The 18167-nt window shown below is 53.6% G+C and overlaps 1 protein-coding gene across 2 annotated transcripts; it reads right to left on the bottom strand.

Annotated features, from left to right (window-relative positions):
- Positions 1–6468: 6468 nt before the first annotated feature.
- Positions 6469–17564, bottom strand: B4galnt4 (beta-1,4-N-acetyl-galactosaminyltransferase 4). 2 transcript variants are annotated; one of them, XM_006977196.4, is made up of 20 exons: positions 17365–17564; positions 14738–14841; positions 14287–14382; positions 14095–14190; positions 13919–14009; positions 13743–13843; positions 13526–13593; positions 13177–13255; positions 11611–11677; positions 11373–11507; positions 11186–11295; positions 11005–11105; positions 10829–10920; positions 9879–10758; positions 8149–8432; positions 7867–8020; positions 7674–7746; positions 7427–7580; positions 7024–7150; positions 6469–6874 (listed from the first exon to the last, which is right to left on the bottom strand). In XM_006977196.4, exons 1-20 carry the CDS (start codon positions 17513–17515, stop codon positions 6751–6753), a joined length of 3087 nt encoding a protein of 1028 aa, XP_006977258.2. In that variant the 5' UTR covers positions 17516–17564; the 3' UTR covers positions 6469–6750. The 2 variants fall into 2 exon arrangements, with proteins under 2 accessions (XP_006977258.2, XP_076411120.1); XM_076555005.1 differs by having other exon boundaries at positions 17430–17543.
- Between the last annotated feature and the right edge of the window lie 603 nt (positions 17565–18167).

Below are 18167 nucleotides of genomic sequence, written 5' to 3'. Positions count from 1 at the left end.
GGACTGAGAGCTGTATCCACCTCAGGGGGCTCAGTGTCCCTAAAAAGCTTGGACTCTGGATACTTCCTTTAATGGCTCCATTGCTCAGAGGATCAGTAATACTCACTGAGTCTGTTCCTCTGAGCCCCATGTTTGGATCTGTATCTGACCCCTGTGACCGGTTTCCCCTCAACTTCTGTGAGTGTCCCTCTTCCTTTTCTTGGAGAGAGGATGGGAAGAATGCAGCAGGGCTTCCAGGAGGAGGTGGTCTGATGCAGAAAGAAAGTTTACTCGGAGCGTAGAGATGGATGGTTGAATTTCTGCTGTAATCAGGCCTAGAACCTGGAACTCAGGATCATGAAGAGTGAGTGAAGCAGTTGGTGGGCTGCCACCCTCTCTGCCACCCTCCCAGTGGCTGTTACCTCCCAGAGAGGGGTGCAAACTGTGGGGAGGGGGGGTTGAACGGCGGCAGCAGAGTGGGAGAATTTTGCTCGCTACATGTGGGTGGACATGTGAGGAAAGCCGGGGGAGGGACACAGTGAGCGAGCCTATGGGCTGGGAGACTGAATAATACAAGGGCGAGGGACGGCCTTACTAGGGAGTGGAAGTTAATGCCTAGGAGTGTGTTAGGACAGTAACAGCAGACTCTTCCAAACACAGATGCCATGAGTATGCTGGGCCACAGACAGGTTAAGGAGGTTCCTGGTGCTCATGAAGCCCGAGGGGCAGGGTGAGGGCATGCCAGCACTGCTTTGGGATGAGTTGATGAACTGGCTGGGTGCAGTAGCCTGACCTGAGAGACCTGTGGTGCACATCCTTGGGCTGGTGACGTCCAGAAGCCTGAGCGTCATCATGCCTGCCCGAAGACCACCTCTTTCAAGCCTACTCGGACTTGTCCCATGGGTGTCGCTCTATACCTTCTCAGGCATTATGGCCCCCTATCCCATCCTGGGCCCACGGGTATTGGGTTTCACCATCACTGCCCATGCTCCAACCGCAGACTTACACCCCAGGGGTGGAAGGTAGCTGAGGAGTGCCAGTCCAGGTCACCAACACCTGTGGGAACATGTCCACCTGCCTGTCAGTCCATCCACATTAATCCATTCACTGGTCAAGTTCACCTCCTCCTGTGCACCAGGCACTTCTGAAGGAGACTCCTGTGACATGACACCCGGGACTTCTCCCTTAATAGTCCCTCCTGGATTTGCAGGGATGCGAGCCAGGCAGGGTAATGGCCAGTCTGGGGCAGAGCAAAAGTACCAAAGCAGAACCAAGTGCCAAAGACAGCAGCACAGCAATAAGGTAAGAATGGGAGGTCCTGTGCCTTTGCATGCATGTGTGCGTGCGTGCGTGCGTGCGTGCGTGCGTGCGTGCGTGCGTGCGTGCGTGCGTGTGTGTGTGTGTGTGTGTGTGTGTGTGTGTGTGTGTTAGCCTTTGTAGAAAAGGAATTAGGAGAGAAAAGACGGAGTGGCATCCTGCAGAAGTGTGGGGGTGGGAAGAGCTGACACATGGCAGTGAGTTGTCCCTAGAGTGGGCCTAATGCTGACCCCAGAATGGTGATGTACCAGGCAGGGTGATGAAGTCTTAGTTCATACTCTGCCCTTAATCCTCGCAGGAACTCCAGAAGAGTGGAGCTATGACTACCTCCATTTATAGATGGTGAAACTGAGGCTCCATAAGGCTAAATGGGTTTCTGTTAATTACATAAATTGTAAAGCAAGCCAGAATCTGTCTCTGCCTCTCTTTTTTTTAGCTAGAGTTTCAGGGTTCCTCTGTGTAGCTCTGGCTGGTTTAGAACTCTCTATGTAGACCAGGCTGGCTTTGAACTCACAGAGATCTTCCTGCCTGTGCTTCCTGAGTGCTGGGAGTAAAGACATGTGCCATCACATGCAGCATCTAGAAACATTTCTAACTTTGAGGAGCAGCAGAACAGGGGTGATGGGGTGTTGCTCACTACACTGGCAGAATGGGGTCTTGGTAGAGTTCTTGATAGTCACCTCTGTCTGGACCACTTCCTGGACACTTCCTCCAAGGGGACAGTCTGTTTCTCTTAGTGGCGGGGTTTTATTCTGTCTTGAAGACTGCTTCTTTCGTTCTGTGAGTTCTCTTCTAAGGCTACTGCCTCTATGGAGTTCTTGGCTAGCCCTAGTGCTTGCCTGAGGCTCCCCCCGACCACCTTTTTTTTTTTTTTTTTTTTGAGACAGGGCCCTCTCTACCTACCCTGGCTGTCCTGGAACTTACCATGTAGACCAGGCTGGCCTTAAACTCACAGAGAGATCCATCTGCCTCTGTCTCCAGAGTGCTGGGACTAAAGGCGTGCACTACCACGCCCGACCACTTGAGGCCCACTGCTATAGATGGGATTACCAGAGATCTTGCTGAGTTCCACAGCTGGCTACCTCCAGGTTAGCAGAACCTTCCACCAGCCTGCTTTGTGTCCTGGAGGTCTTACTGGAAAACCAGCAGCTTCCTTTACGTAGGTACTGATCACTCTTGGCCTGGGGCTTCCTTTGACTCTGGCCTCTACTTTGGGAAAGTTTTCTTTTGTTTTATCACATATTTTCCCCTTCCACCTCTTATGGCTTCTCTATTTGAGCTTTGCCAGCTACTGTCTTTTCATGAGTCGCTTTTGTTGTTCTTTTCTCTGTCTGAGGCAGGATCTCATTACATAGTTCTGGTTGGCTAGAACTCACTCTGTAGAACAGGCTGGCTTCTTCCTTTTTTTTTTTTTTTTAAAGATTTGTTTGTTTATTTATTTATTTATTATACAATGTAATGCATGCTTCTTTTTTTAAAGATTTATTTATTTATTTATTTATTTATTTATTTATTTATTATACAGTGTAATGTCTGCATGTATCCTTGCAGGCCAGAAGAGGGCACCAAATCTCCTTACAGATGGTTGAGAGCCACCATGTGGTTGCTGGGAATTGAACTCAGGACCTCTGGAAGAACAGCCAGTGTTCTTAACCGCTGAGCCATCTCTCCAGCCCCAGGCTGGCTTCTAATTTGTGGCCATCATCCTGCCTCAGCCTCCTGAATCCTGGGATTACAGCCATGTGCCACTAGGCCTTTTCTCTTTTATCTGTGTTATTTAGCATTTCATTCTGTATGTTGTTCTTTATTATTATTATTATTATTATTATTATTATTATTTTATTATTATTGATAGTTCTGTGTGGGTTCTTGGGAACACATCCAGGGATTTTTGTATGCCAGTGAAGCATTCTACCACTCAGCTATATCCCAAATGCTAAATTGGCTTTATTTCTGCAAAGATCTTATTTAACTTTTTTTTTTCTTTTTTGAAATAGCGTTTCTTTGTGTAACAGTTTGGCTGTCCTGGAACTCACTCTCTAGACCAGGCTGGCCTTAACTCACAGAGATCACCTTGCCACTGTCTCCTGAGTGCTGGGATTAAAGGTGTGCACCACCACTGCCCAGCTTCTTATTTACCTTTAAAATTTTTTTCTACCTAAGTGCTGTTAATAATTTCTATTTCCATTGTTGTCTTCATCAGTTTTCTAAATTTCCCTCAAACATCTGCTTGTTCTCCTCGAGGAAGACCTTTGCAGGCTTGCTTCTCCTAACCACTACAAATGCAGCACTGTTCAGATGTGTTACTTGCTTTTCTGGCCTTATTCATTATAGCACTTCCATTAACTGGCACTCTGATGTTGGACATTATACTAGTGTGCATATTAGGTGTAGTACCCAACAGCACCACCCAGTACTGTGCTAGGATGTAAGTCCTCCCAGGACAAGTCCTGTCCTCTGGCTGGTACTCCTTGAGAACACCTTAACATACCAGGGCGAGGTGGCACACACCTTTGATCCACTGGGAGGCAGAGGAAGGTGGACCTTCGTGAGTTAGAGGCCAGCCTGGTCTACATGGTAAGAACTAGGACAGCCAGGGCTATGTAGAGAGACCCTAGGTGAGGGAGGGAGGGGGAGGGAGGGAGGGAGGGAGGGAGGGAGAGAGGGAGAGAGGGAGAGGGAGGGAGAGGGAGAGGGAGAGGGGGAGGGAGAGGGAGAGGGAGAGGGAGAGGGAGAGGGAGAGGGAGAGGGAGAGAGAGAGAGAGAGAGAGAGAGAGAGAGAGAGAGAGAGAGAGAGAGAGAGAGAAATTCTTTAATGTGTTAATGTGTTAATTTGAATTTATGGTGTGAGCGTAGCCTGCTGACTTGGGCTTCTGATATTAATCTTCTTCATTTCCCTTTTACTTATGGCTCCTTTTTCCTTTCCTTATCTTTTAAGAATGTTTCCTTTGGGGCTGGAGAGATCACTCAGTGGTTAAGAGCACTGGCTGTTCTTCCAAAGGAACTGAGTTCAATTCCCAGCACCCACATGGCAACATACAACTGTCTATAACTCCAGTTCTAGGGTACCCAACACCTCATACAGGTATACATGCAGGCAAAAATACCAATGCACATAAATAAAAATTTAAAAAAAGAAAATAAAAAATGTTTCTTTCTTGGTATCATATATTCTCCACTCCACTTTGACAAAGTCTTGCTAAATAGTCCATGTTGGCCTCAAAATTGAGACCTTCCTGCATAGTCTCCTGAGGGGTGGGGCTTGCATATGAGCATGATCACACCTGGTTTTTGTTGTTTTAATTTTAAATGATTTTTTTGTTTGTTTGTTTTTTCAAGATAGGGTTTCTCTGTGTAGTTTTGGTGCCTGTCCTGGATCTCGCTCTGTAGCCCAGGCTGGCCTCAAACTCACAGAGATCCGCCTGGCTTTGCTTCCCCAGTGCTGGGATTAAAGGCATGCGCTACCACTGCCCAGCCTTAAAATATATTTTTATTTATGCGTATGTGTGTATATCTGTGTGTGTGTGTGTGTGTGTGTGTGTGTGTGCGTGCCATCTGTGTACTGGTGTTCACAGAGACCAGAGGAGAATGTTGGGTCCCCGGATCTGAAAGTTACAGGAAATTGTGACCTGCCTGATGTGGATGCCAGGAACCTAAGTCAGCTTCTCTGGAAGAGCAGCAGTGCTGCGTGCTGAGCCGTCTCTCCAGCTCACATTTTGTGCACATGTGCTCACGAGTGTGCATGTGTGCGTAGATGAGTGTCTTGCCTGCCTGTATGTATGTATTGTACCACATGTGTGTACATGCCTGGTGTGTGTGGAGATCGGAAGAGGGTGTTGGATACCTTGGAACCGGAGTCCTGGATGGTGGTGAGCGACCATGTGAGTTGGGGACCGAATACTATCCTCTGCAAGAGCAGCATATGTTAACTGCTGAGCCAGCTCTCCAGCCCAGCCCACATCATTTTGTTTTATTTTTTATTTTTTGAGAGGAGGGTCTTTTAACTTGCAGTACTTAAAAAAAATATGTATTTATGTGTGCATGTGCCATGGCATGCCTGTGGAGGTCAGAGGACAACTTGCAGGAGTCAGTTCTCTCTATTATGTGGGTCCTTGGGTCATCAGATTTGGCTGCTGAGTCCTCTTGCCAGCGTTGGTAGCATGCTGCCTTTTTTATTTTATTTTTTGATAGGGTCTCACTATGTATCTGGGCCACAGAGATATGACAGTCTTTCTCCCAACTGCTGGGATTAAAGGTGTATGCCACCACACCTTCTTCTTTTAATGTGTGGGGTTTTTTTTAATTTATTTATTAAATTTAATTTTACATATCAGCCACGGATTCCCTTGTTCTCCCCCTCCCACCGCCCACCCCATGTGTGGGTTTTTTTTAAAGATTATTTATTTTATGTGTGTGTGTGTGTGTGTGTGTGTGTGTGTGTGTGTTTTCTTTTGGAGACAGGGTTTCTCTGTGTAGTTTTGGTCCAGTCCTGGATCTCGCTCTGTAGACCAGGCTGGCCTCAAACTCACAGAGATCTGCCTGGCTTTGCCTCCCGAGTGCTGGGATTAAAGGAGTGTGCCACCCCTGCCCAGATATATATGAGTGTTTTGCCTTCACATATACATGTGTACCAGGTGACCTGCGATATTAAGAGGGTGTTGGATCCCCTGGAACTGGGTTGGGGATAATTGTGAGACACCATGTTGGTGCTGGAAACTGAACCCAGGTCCTCTGCAAGAGCAACAAGTGCTCTTAACCACTGAGCATCTCTCCAGCTCCTAGAACATCTATTCTTAAACACAATGCTTTTCTTGTAAAACATCTGTAAGCAGGGGCACTTCTTCTGAACTAGATATAGAGAAGGCAATGTGGGTAACTGGGGGTTTCGGTGTGTCTGCTCTGGCCGTGTGGGTCCTCCCCTGCAGAGTGACAGATGGAGGTCACACAGGAGACTTGGTGTCTCCACATCTGCTGGTTCAGCAGCAGTTCCTGTGTGGGAAGGTCTCATGCAATGTCTGTTCTGACTAGCCAGGCTCCACAGAAACCAGGTGGAAACACAGCCGAAGAGGCAGGAAGTGGGTATGGGGGGGGGGGGAGGGGCGGGCTGCATTGCTCACAGCCGCCCTGCTAACCAGGGCTCTGCCTCACAAGAGACCAGTCACACAGAACAAGTCAGAACTAAAAAAAATATTTCATTTCATTCTGAATAAAAAACAGAACAGACAGAACTCTTGTAAATTCTGAAAACAATGTCATTGCTACGGAAAAATTTCACAGAAATCATCAGGGAGCGTGGGGACCAAGGTACCAGCCCTGCCATGAGGGCTGCCTATCTGGAGTCACAGAGGAGGCTTGCTGGGGCCAGCACAGGCGGTAGCAGAGCCTGAATCAGGCTCAGGGTGCAGCTTCTAGCTGCTGCCTCAAAACCCAGTGGCACCGAGAGCTGCCAGGTCTTCAGGATCGCTGTGTGCGGGCACCTTTGCGGCTGCGCGTGGCCCACATGCCCCGCTTCGAGTGGTAGTGGTGGTAAAAGTGCCGCAGCCGAAGCCTCTCCACCTCCAGCCCTGCCTGCAGGACCCTGGGATGGGTGGGTGGGAAGTCAGAGCCCTGGTTCAGGTGCTGTGACTCAGGGCTGCCCAGACACTGTAGGAGCCTGGGGCTGGGGAGGGTTCTTGGGAGAGGGGCAGACGGGAGGGGTTTTGGAGGAAGATGAGATGTCTCAGTCACCTGTCCAGAAGTTCCCAGTCCTCGCCTCCCCACCGGTCACGGAACTCCTCAGTGTTCATGCCTCCTACTCTGTCGAAGTCTGACTTATAGATCCCAAACAGGCCAAATCCATTCACTTCCCAGTAACCTTGGAGCGGGGAGGATGATCATCAGGCCGCGGTCCTTAACATTTTCTCCCCAGGGAAGACTGGAGGACCCCAGGAGGAATTCCAAGAAGCCTCCTTACTTTCGAGTCTCATAAGGGGCTTGGTATTTGATCATAACCCACGAACTCACAGGTCCCCAGAGGAAAGGGTCTTATGAACCCTGCACTTCTGGGTCCTCTTACCCAGGAGGTTAGGCTTGGATTTTGCCCTGGTGGTTGTGAGAACCTGGAATTCCTGGGGAACACTTAGATCCTTACCATGTGGGTTCCACGGTGAACTCCCACAGCCCAGACGCATGACCACAGGGGCGAAGGCCAGCTTGCCCTCCACACAGTGCTTGCGGATGCTGTCCAGGATGTTAGGTGGGAAGTGGATGTGCAGGTCACAGAGGAAAACGATGCTGCTGGGGTCCTGTAGGTTGGGAGGTCTGAGCCCTGCCCACCTCCCCAAGGTGAGATCAGCACCCTCATTTCTCTCCCCTAAGCCCTTGACTGGCCCACAGACCTCTACTGCATCCACTCCGGTTTGCAGGCCTGCAGAGCGTTCGAAGTTTCCAGTTCGTCTCAGGTACTGGTACCTGGGGGAAGGGAAGGAATCACAGGCATCATCAAGGGAGGTAGAGAGGATCAGGACAACCCACCTCCCACAAGAGAAAAGATCTTTGGCCTCACTAGGTGGCGGTGGTGATCATCATTACCGAGGTAGCTGAGCCGCACGCAAGGCCCTTTCCACATCCATGTCCTCGCTCTCAAAGTCCACTAAGATGATGTTGAAGTGCGAGTCTCCCGTATGCACATGCAGCGCTGTCATATCTGCCAGGAACTGCACTACCCAGCGAGCCTGATTCTTCACTGGAAGAGAGGGTGCCACTGAGCCAGCACGACTGAACAGCATGCTTTCTCCTTTGGAAGACCCTCTTCAGCCACCCATACATACCCTTGGCATTAGCATGCCCCCACCACCACGGAGGCGCACATACCTGGCACAATAAAGTGAACCATGACATCCTGACGCCAGGCCAGATGCAAGGGCCGGCAGAGCTCTGGGCGACTGTCTGAGCGGATGGAGGGGGCAGGAGGGGGCTCGGGACTCTCTCCATCCTCGTCCCCGATGCGCGCTCCAGGCAATCGCAGGAAGACATATTCTGACAGGCGCTGGCGGCCGCCTCCGCGCTCTTGCAATTCCAACTCCAGGAGGAAGCGGCTTCCACGTGCAGAGTCGCGGCGCTTCTCCACGTTCACGATGCGCAGAAGCGAGAAGCGCCTGCGAGGCAGGGCTGATTAGCCAAGGGCCGTAATTCCACTTAACGCCCCCACACGCTCCCCCACCTCACCCCCAGAACCACGCAGCTACGCTCCTCAGACTGCATTACACCTGCTACCCGCTCCTTCCATCCCAGAGGCAAGCTGACCTTCCCACATCTCACTTCCCCAGACCAGCAGGAAGTAGGGAAGGCTACACTAGGAGGTGCTGTGAGCCCAGGATTGTCGTGTTCTCTAGATGACTTCCTTTGCCTGATTTTCTTTGTCCTGGGGTGCTGTTTCAGTCCTCTCCTGCTACGGTCAGCTTCCTAGGGAGCCATCAGGAGGGTGTTGGTCCTCCCCTGCCATCCCCCACCTCCAGCAGGCATCTCTATTTTTGCCTCGGGCAAGAGTTCTCAGGCTATTCATTCTGCTTCCTACCTCCTGCTGACAGCTAGTGCTTCTCTATAGGAACCCAGCAGTGTGACTTCAGGTGGGCCCAGACTCACAGGTGTAACTCACCTGCTCCCCTCTCCCCAGGTCAGGAACCTCTGCCCTCACAACCCAACACGCTAGGTTACTCCTTGGGGCTACCCACACCCTAGCACCCAGATGTGAAAAACAAGGTCACGCCTTGACCACTCGAGGTGGACAGTGCCCTAAAGAGACCCTGGGACTGTCCTTACAAACTGCTCTCAGGAAACCTGTCCTCTGAACCACCTGGGACTATCCTGCACCACCAATGGGGGGAGAGTCTTAGGCCACCTCATCACTGCCCTATTTGAGGACTATCATGCTCTTGTCCTCTGGAATAGCCGGACAACCCCTACCTGTCCAAAACTTCCTGTTGAGCCTGGCTCTTTCTATCCATGAGCTAGACACCCTGTCTTGATGTCCCTGTGTTCATCGAGGTCCACAGAAGGTTCTACCTTTCCTCAAGGCTGACAATATACAGAACAGACTCTCATAAGAATTCCCTCAAAGATAAATTATGGCCCTAATCTCCCTAAAAATGGGGTAGAAACAGCTTGGATTCCTAAGACCTAGGAGGCCAAGGGGGCCAGTGGGCAGGGGCCCTGGGGTCTCCCCCTTGAGTTAGAGTCCCCCAGACCCTTCAGTGTTCTACAAGGAGATGTTTGGTGGTCCTGACCTTGACCCTTCAGTGTCTCTTGTCCCTGAAAAGGCTGTCTGCCCTTGACCTGGCTAATCCTGACAACTGTTCCCTGTAGTCTGGATTCAACCTAGAGTCTAGGTCCAAGGTGATGGATTTGGAACTTGGCAGTGAAGGGGTATGGAGCCAGTCTTGAGTGGGGCTCCAGGGAGCCCTTCAGCCTGGGCAAGGCAGAACAGTAAGACACTCATCACTGCAGAGGGAAAAGGGGATCAGAGAGCCGGTGAGAGCCAAGGAAGGCCTGAGATTCCTGTGGGGACAGCATGCCCTCGCTCCAAGCAGCAACCTGCCCCATACCCGCCATGGCGTGCATTAAGTCGCTCCATGTACTGAGCCACCACATCCACCGCCTCAGCCTCAGGAAGCTGCAGGTTCCCAGATACGTTGCATCGCAGGTCATTCCAGTCAGAGCGCAGCAGCTCAAAGTCCATGGCACCCACGCTGAATGTGCGCTGCCAGTCAATGGCGTCCTCCCGCCAGCGGCCCAGCGGCCGCCCAGCGGCCTGCTCCTCCTCTTCCTCACTATCTTCTGATGTGGCCTCATCACCAGGGGCCCCGTCATCCTCCCCTTCTTCACCCTCTCCAGGCAGCTGTGGCCTGGACACCTGAGACAAGCTCAGGAAGGAGGTCACAGGCTGTGTTTCCACTGAGGAGTTCAAGTCCACCGTGGGCACCATGAGTCCCTGTCCATGCAACTTGCCCTCCTGGGTGGTCTGTGCCCTGACTGGGGGCTTTAGTTCTGTGATCTTGGGGCCACTGGTCCTATAGCCCTGGGTCCGCGGTGGATGTGGGGGCATCCGCAGCTGCACTCTGGGCAGAGGTTTGGGACGTAGGAAGACGCCAGGGAAGGGCGGCCAGGGTGAGTCTCTCAGTGCCTTTGGGGAAGCCCGCTGCCCAGGTCGCACCCTGGTCACATACACCTTTGAGGGAGACTTCTCCACAGTTCGGGGAGGTGGAGCTCTCCCCAAGAAGAGGGGCAGGGGACGTGGGGCCCAGTTTAGGGCCCGGGAGTGTCTGGGGGTCTGCTCATCCAGAGGACTGGTTGTAGGTGGGGTAGGGGTGGCTGTAGTCCCAGTGGAGGCTGTTGGGGTGGGGGTCCTGTGGCTCTGCCGTAGGGATGCATCCGAGGGCTCCAGACTGTCTAACAGTTCCTGCTCATCCTCATCATCCAGGAAGTCTGCAGAGAGTGTCTGGTAAGCGAGTATCTGGCAGATGGGCTGGGTGGACAGCAGGAATAGGGCACTCACCATCTGGGTTGAGGAAGAGGAAGGCTCTACGCTGAACTTCCTCCTCCTCGTCTTCCTCCTTGTCCATCTTCATGTATTTATAGAACCCAAACCTGGAGGAGAAAGGGCATCAGAGACCTTCCTCCCGGAGGCCCCTCCTCCTCATTCAGACGGGACAAACCCCCGCCCCAAGCTACCTTTCCAGGTATAGTGGGGACTCGCGGTAGAAGCATTTGTTCTCTGTCTCCATGTGAGTGAGACGGGTGTGGTCATTGGGATAGATGAAGGACAGGTACACCTGCAGGTAGGGCCAAGAGCTCAGGGGTAGGGCTTGGGGGAAAGGGTTGCCTTAGGAAGCCTCTCCCACTGGGCACTTACAAACTGTAGTCCTTGGTATCTGGCTATGGGAAAATCCTTGAGGACATAGGTAGGCGCATAGGCACAGGGCTCCAGCACGTTCTCCAGGCTCAGGGGTTCCATCCGAGGGGCTGTAAGAGGAGGTCAGTCAGTCACTTGGTGGCCTGGGCTTCACCCCACTCCACCCTCCTCTGGAGCCTCCTCTCACTGAGGAAGAAGGTGTCCCTGGGATCTGGCCGCAGCATGTCGGCACTGGGTTCCTCGTGTGCTGGGTATCCCCCGACATAGCTGGCGGGAGACTGAGGCACATGGGTCACATGGTCCATCTTCAGAGATGACTCATCTGAGAGTAGAAGGATGTCTGGAGCTTCGGCCTACCCTTCACCATCCCCATGCTGAGCCCATCAGAACCCAGCCATTCCCCTGAGGAAGGACCCAGCCCGCACCTGTGTACAGGGAAATGTGAGCAGAGCCAATGATCTCGAACTTCAGACCAGGCAGGAAAGCTCGCCACTGGGGGTGTGGGGATAGGAAAGAGGTTGGGTCGTGGTAGGTGGTTTTCCTTAGTTCGGGGGTGAGGGACTAGAGAGCAAAAATCCTCAAAGGATGTAAGAAGCTTGGTGGGTAGAGAGGAGGGAGGGAGGGCCAATCTGATAGAAGGCCCAAAAGGTTGAGGGGTTCAAGGGACAGATCCAGACCCCATCCAACTTCATTCCCCCTCCCCCTTTCCTCCAAGGACTGCCGGTTATAACTTATTATCCCATTTTCTCTCTGGCTTTGCATGTTGCCTTCCTGAGGTCTCTGCGGAACTCTTCCTCAGCCCCAGACCTAGGATCTACCGCCAGATGGCTTCCCCATAGCCCAGCTCCATGGCTGTTCCTGAGTCTCCCTGCAGATGTGTTCCTCTGTGAATCTGGGGCTCCTGGGGGGCTGACTATGCACTTCCGTTGCCAGCTTGTCCTAGACCTTTGTACCAATACCTCTGCTTCCCTAGGACCATCAAAACCCTGAGTCTCTACTCTACTGAGGTAGATATGTAATATCCCATGGTGCCGAGGCTGAGAACCCCCACTGCTACTGAGGTCACTGTACCTCATCCTCCGGGCTCTTCCTTCTTGCTGAGGAACCCTTCTCCCTACCTCCCAGCTACATGCCTGTCTTCCCTGTGATGGCTGATACTGATTTTCAACCTGACAGGATCTAAAATCACTGGAGGCAAACTCTGGGCATGTCGGTGAGGGATTATCTAGATGAGGTTAATTGGGGGAGAAGACCTACCCTAAAATGTGGGCAGTACCATTCCATGGACTGTGGTCCAAAACTGAATAGAAAGGAGAAAGTGAGCTGAGTACCAGCGTTCATCTCTCTCTGTTCCAGACTGCAGATGCCATCTAAGCAGCTACCTCACACTCCTGCCAGGACTCCCCCTCCGTCATGGGCTGCACCCTCAAACTGTGAGCTAAAACAAACCCTTCCTTAAGTTGCTTCTTGTCAGGTACTTTGTTACAGTGATAATCATGGCAATACAAAGATAACAATACACTTTCCAATGTCCTACTTCTCGGCTTCCCATTGTTCCACAGAGGCCAGAAGGATTCCTGGCAGGCAAACCTCATTGCCCCTCTCACACGACAGTCTGAGAAGTTCAGTGCAGCATTACAGCTCAGGCCTGGCCTGGCTACCAGACTTCTTAGAGTCTCAGAAGATGCTAGAAGATGGGGGCCAGTTCTCCGGGTATAGCATTTACATGCTGTGCTTCCTGCTTGTACACTCTCTCCCCCACGTCTCCTGGTGAAGGGCCACTTTTCAGTGCAGCCACTCTGAGCATCCAGCAGGCACAACGTGCCCTCTTGACCCTGGCCCATGTCCCTGAATATCTGCTTTATTTCCTAGACTGGGAATCCCTTTGGGTTGTGGACCACCCTGCAGTGCCTATCCATTAAGGACATGGGAAGTGGATGGGAAGAGAGCTGTGGTCTTTGGAGCTCCTCCAGAGGGCTGGCCACACTCACACCCACTTCCACATGGTCTGAGCCCTTGTCGTCTTGCTTGTGAAGCAGTTCGAAGTAGTATCTCCGGGAGGCCATGAGCCTGTGGACATAAGAAGTCGGGGTTGTCTCCCACCAAACAGATGAAGAGTCCGGAGAGTGAAGAAAGACTCTCACATCCCTCTGGGATGGTCCCTCAGGAGGATGATGCTTGTGTAATATGGGCAAGGGTGACACCCAGCCTCCCTCTCACATGCCAACACATATGAGCGTGCGCGCGCGCGCGGTGCGCGCGCACGCGCACACACACACACACACACACACACACACACACACACACACACACACACACGATGCATGCACCCTCACTCACCGCCGCGGCTTAGACACCTGGGAACTGAACTTGGTGAATTCTCCAGGTGCTGTCCACTCAGAGCCAGTCTAGAGGTGACACAAGGAAGGGGCAGAAGAGTGATCACATTTTCCTTGTGGGCATCTGACACATTCAGTCTGTATTTTGAAGAGGCTGGAGGAGGCCCAGTGAAGACAGATATGGTGCAGATAGAGCGAGGTAAGAGGGCAGAACCTACCTTGCCCACAAAGGCTACAAGCTGGGCAGCTGCTGGGCTCTCGTCCAAGCTCAGCCAGAACTCAGAGTTGTCATCCGAAGCCACAGAGAACTGGATGTCTCCTAGTCCACAGGACAGAGGCGCAGTAAGCTGGACTGTTCGAGGCATCTTGCCCCTGGCATACCCCACCTACTCACCATCTCTGGCTGGGTGGATGAAGCCAAAAATCCGGAGTCCATAGTTCTTCCACTTAGGGGACACGGCTAACTTTGTCACAGTGGTGCGAGTCTGCCGGTAGGGCAACAACCATTGACTCACAGCTCATCACATGCCGTGCCCACTCTGCCCACCCATCCTTTCCTGGGGTACTCACATGAGGAAAGAGCGGGAAGTGCAGGTTCCTTCTCAGGTGGCCCACAGCACCCCCACACCAGTCCTCAAATACGTGCAGGTTCACCTGTCCCTTGAACTAGGGGCCAGAGGGGACTTGAGCTGTTATACAGCCTGCTTCACCCCTCCTCCCAGCCCCGTCCAGCCCAGCCCCACCCAACCCAACAGAGCTCACCTCTTCCCGCCACGGAGGTGTCTGGTGAGTGAGGTTCAGTGGTGGTGGCTTCCTAGCTCCTCCAGGAAACAGCATGTTTGGAACCCGCCCCTCAGGCTGCAGGAAAGGGTAGCCATGTTAGCGTTCTAAAGGCAGGAAGTGTCACAACTGCACAGTCCATCTAGGTGTACACACACACACACACACACACACACACACACACACACACACACAGCAAAGCAGAGCTTCATGGTCCCCCTTTTGCACATCACCTAAGTACTCTCCACATAGCAAGCTTGCCCAGGCAAGTGTATGATGCACTGACAGGATGCACAACATAAGCAGATCATCGACTGCTACCCAGACACAGCATCCAGGCTGGGATGCTGAAGCTCACATACAGCCCACGGCTCTAGCTATCCATCCAAGACAGTGGCCTCTTGTGCACAGTTTTTTCCTGGTCACTGCTTACCACCTGCTCCTCTTCATGACTTTCACTGGAGTCCTCTGCCCTCTGCGTGGACGATACCACTCGGACACCCCTGCTGTCTGTCACACCAGTCAGCTTCTCACTATCTGCAGAGAGCATGTGAAGTGTGTCAGGTCCCAGACTCTCTCTAAGGTCAACATCTTTGTTGTTGGCAGGGGTGGGGGCAGGAAGAGTTGCTGAAGCTCCTGCTCCTTCATTTTGGGGCCCTTCTAGAACCCATCTAGAGTGGGAAGTGCAAAGCAAGAGTCCCTCACCAGCTCTTCTCCAGTCCTGGATGACAGCTGGAAGCAGGACTATACACACACTCAGGGAACTGTGAAACTACACACGCTCACCCCCATCTGGTGATCTTCTGAAGGGCTTTGCCTTGGAAAGAACTGCAGATGGCCTACCACCCTTGATGCCTTGCCCATGTGCTAGGGTGCCTGCCTCCTGCCTCTCCCCAGATCTATATGAAGACATGTCCACAACTGCCCCTCCAGTTTGGGGTAGAACACCCCTGTACCTTGCTTCGTCCCACTTCCTGGACCTTCTCTCTAAGCTTCAAGCCCACATCATTTCTAGGTGTCCACTCTTCTGGACTTGAGTCTTCAAAGACAGGAAGTTTCACTTCATCGCAGTCTTGTCTTTCCTGGTGCTCCCAGGGAGAGACACTGGATCCAGGAACCCTTCCTGTTTCAAACTAGGCTTTGCATCCACATCGGCCCCTCAGTGCAGAGCTCAGAAGCTAGGCTCTTGTTCAGGTACAGACGGGCCTGAACAGTCTCTAGGTGAGGGGCTGCCTGTGGTCTCCTCTCTTGAAATTCCTGTGGTACCTCTCACTTGCTCCACATTCTCGATCCTTTCCTGACCAGCCAGGAAGTGAACAACTGAGACTCACTTGGTCCAATTCCCAGAGCCTGGCCTGGATAGCCTGGTCGGGATACCCACAGGCCATCAAGCTAAGTCCAGGCATCTGGCCTACGGGAGCCTTCTGTAGTGGGGTTTCAGCCCAGGCCACTATCACCATCTTACAGGAGCTAAGCCTCAGCACAGAGGGTGTGCAGACAGGCTTCTGCCCCAATCCCACTTGGAGAAATCTGGAGGCACAGGCTGCTGGACACCCACTGAATGTTGCCTGCACTGAAGACTGACTACAGGGGCAGAGGAAAGCCTTGGACACATGCAGCTGCTCAGCTTCTCACAAGCCGTGTAGTGCCTGGTGGGATCCCAGGTGGCCAGACAAGAGCTGGGGCTCCAGCCCAGAGTAAAGCCCATGTGGTCGGGACCCCAGCTGTGCAGCCCAGGCTGCTTCTAGCAGTGCCACTGGGCAGCACTGGTCTTCCAGGAGCCAGGAGAGATCCTACCCACCTAGGAGGAATCAGAGCTAGCTGCCCTAATGATCCAACCTTCAGCAGTGGGTCTCCCTGTCTTCACCCCTTCCTGGTTGGTCTCAGGATCACATTGCTCAGGAAGTAAGCCGGGAGGAAGGGAGGCCCGTGGCTGTTGAGAAACCCACAAGGGGAGCTGATAGGGGCTGGGTTTATTGGGTACTAGGTCAGCTCTGGGTCCAGACCTATCAGCTCACAGCTGAGACAAGGCTTCTCTTAGGGACAGATAGAGATGTGCCAGGGTATCTTGAAGATGTCACCGTTATAAGGTACATGGACTGGGATGACCCATAGACTTTCTTTGGGGCTGGGATCTGTCTCAGATCCTTGGCCCAGGATCTGGTGGAAGATGAATGGAAACAGGTGTCCAGGTGCATGCGGAGGCAAAGGAACTTCTGCAGGTTAGAGACAGGAGCAGGGCTGAACAGGGAGTCTGGGATCCATCGGGTGGAGTGGACCAGGACATCACAAGTCAGTGTCACTGCTCTGAGTCTTTCGGAGGACAGACACTTGCTACCTTCTTCCTTGTATCCTCCCTCAGCTCACCAGCCTCCTTCACAAGGATCAGAGACAGCCTGGCTGGGCTCTATCCATTCCCTGGTCTTTTTCTACCTAGCTGTTATTGACGCCCGCCCTGCTCTGGAACTTTTCCACAGAAGTGTGGGTCAATGGCCACCATCTCCAGAGGTTCTCCCCTGCTTCTAGCCCACGGGGCTCGCCAGGCCTGAGTTGCTTTGTACATCCTCTACCCACTCTTACTTAAATGTGCAGACTACAAGCATCTACTCAAGTTCGCACTGGTCCCTAGTACATAGGCATCTCAGTCCACAGTCACAGGTGTACCCAGGGGTTCCAACTGTGTTGGCCACTCTAGGCAGCTGGATCCCTCAACGCCACCCTTACCCCCCACTCCCAGCAGACAAGGAAACTGAGGCCCTGCTAAGTAGGCAAGGGCCTGCCAGGCCTCTTGGCTAAAGGCACGGGTGCCCGCAATAGCCCACCATTAACTCCATCACCACTGGGTCTAAGCCAGATTCCAGGGTCAGAAAAGGTTAGGGATGCGCCCCAAGAGGGTCCCCGGCGTTACTGCTGACGTCATCGGGAGTCCCGCCGAACAGAGCCGCGACCCCTCCCCCAATATAGCGGAGCTGGGAGGAGCACGGCAGCAGGGGCTCTCTGGGCAGTCAGACCCCCGCGCCTTGGGAGGCCCGGGCCCTCACGCCGCGCGCCCTCGCGTACCTCGCCCGTAGCCCAGCCGCTGGCGCAGCGCGCGGCCCGGGCGCACCAGGCTCCGGTGCACGTACGTGAGCCACGCGGCGCAGGTGAGCAGCAGCAACAGCAGCAGCAGCTTCATCTGCTTGCGGACCTTCTTCACCGGGAACCACGGCATCGCGACGCCACACTCAGAGGCGTCGCTGCGGCCCCCCGGCCCCGCCTGCCCCGCCCCACATCCCCCGGCCCACCCTGCTGCGCTCAGCGCCTGCAGCCTCGCATGGCCCTTTGTCCGCTGCCGGGGCTACGGGATTCGGTCGCGACGCCCGGGCTGCTCGGGCCGCGGTCGGGGTGGGCGGTGGGAGCGGCTCTTCGAGGCGCTCCCCCGCCCGCCCCTCCCGGCTGCTTAAGCTCCTCCGGCCGCCGCGGGACCGAGCAGCATCCACGCTGCGGTGCTACCCACCGTGAAACGGGACCGGCGGCCGCGTGGCTAGAGCCAATCGGCCGCGGCCAGCCTGCGCACAACCAATCCGTGATGCTCGGAGGCGGGGCGGCGCGTTAGGGTGTGCCAGTGGTCCTCACGACGCGCGCACTTACCTGCTCTGCGCCGGCCGCGCGCCCGGGGATGCGGGGGTTGCGGGTACCGAATCCGCGGTGAGGGACACCAGGGACGTTCAGGGAGAGGGATGTAAGAGATCTCTGTCACTGTGGAGGCCGTGGCCGGGGTGAGGGGTGCTGCGGGAAGACGGCTATGCGTCTGGGAAAACCTTGGGGAGATAATGAGCACGCAGAGAAAGCTTGTGGACCAAAGAGGAGCTCAGCTTAGGTCT

Source organism: Peromyscus maniculatus, chromosome 1, assembly GCF_049852395.1.
Source record: "Peromyscus maniculatus bairdii isolate BWxNUB_F1_BW_parent chromosome 1, HU_Pman_BW_mat_3.1, whole genome shotgun sequence".
NCBI classification, from domain to species: domain Eukaryota; kingdom Metazoa; phylum Chordata; class Mammalia; order Rodentia; family Cricetidae; genus Peromyscus; species Peromyscus maniculatus.
Note: the sequence above shows the minus strand (reverse complement) of the source record. Positions and strands in the feature narration are given on the sequence as shown.

Excerpts from the sequence above, each read along its gene's own strand:
- B4galnt4 (XM_006977196.4), bottom strand. The coding sequence starts at position 17,515 with ATGCCGTGGTTCCCGGTGAAGAAGGTCCGCAAGCAGATGAAGCTGCTG. Across the intron at positions 13,594-13,742 it reads TTGTAGCCTTTGTGGGCAAG|ACTGGCTCTGAGTGGACAGC; the intron begins GTAGGTTCTGCC and ends TGTCACCTCTAG. Across the intron at positions 10,921-11,004 it reads TCCCCACTATACCTGGAAAG|GTTTGGGTTCTATAAATACA; the intron begins GTAGCTTGGGGC and ends TTTCTCCTCCAG.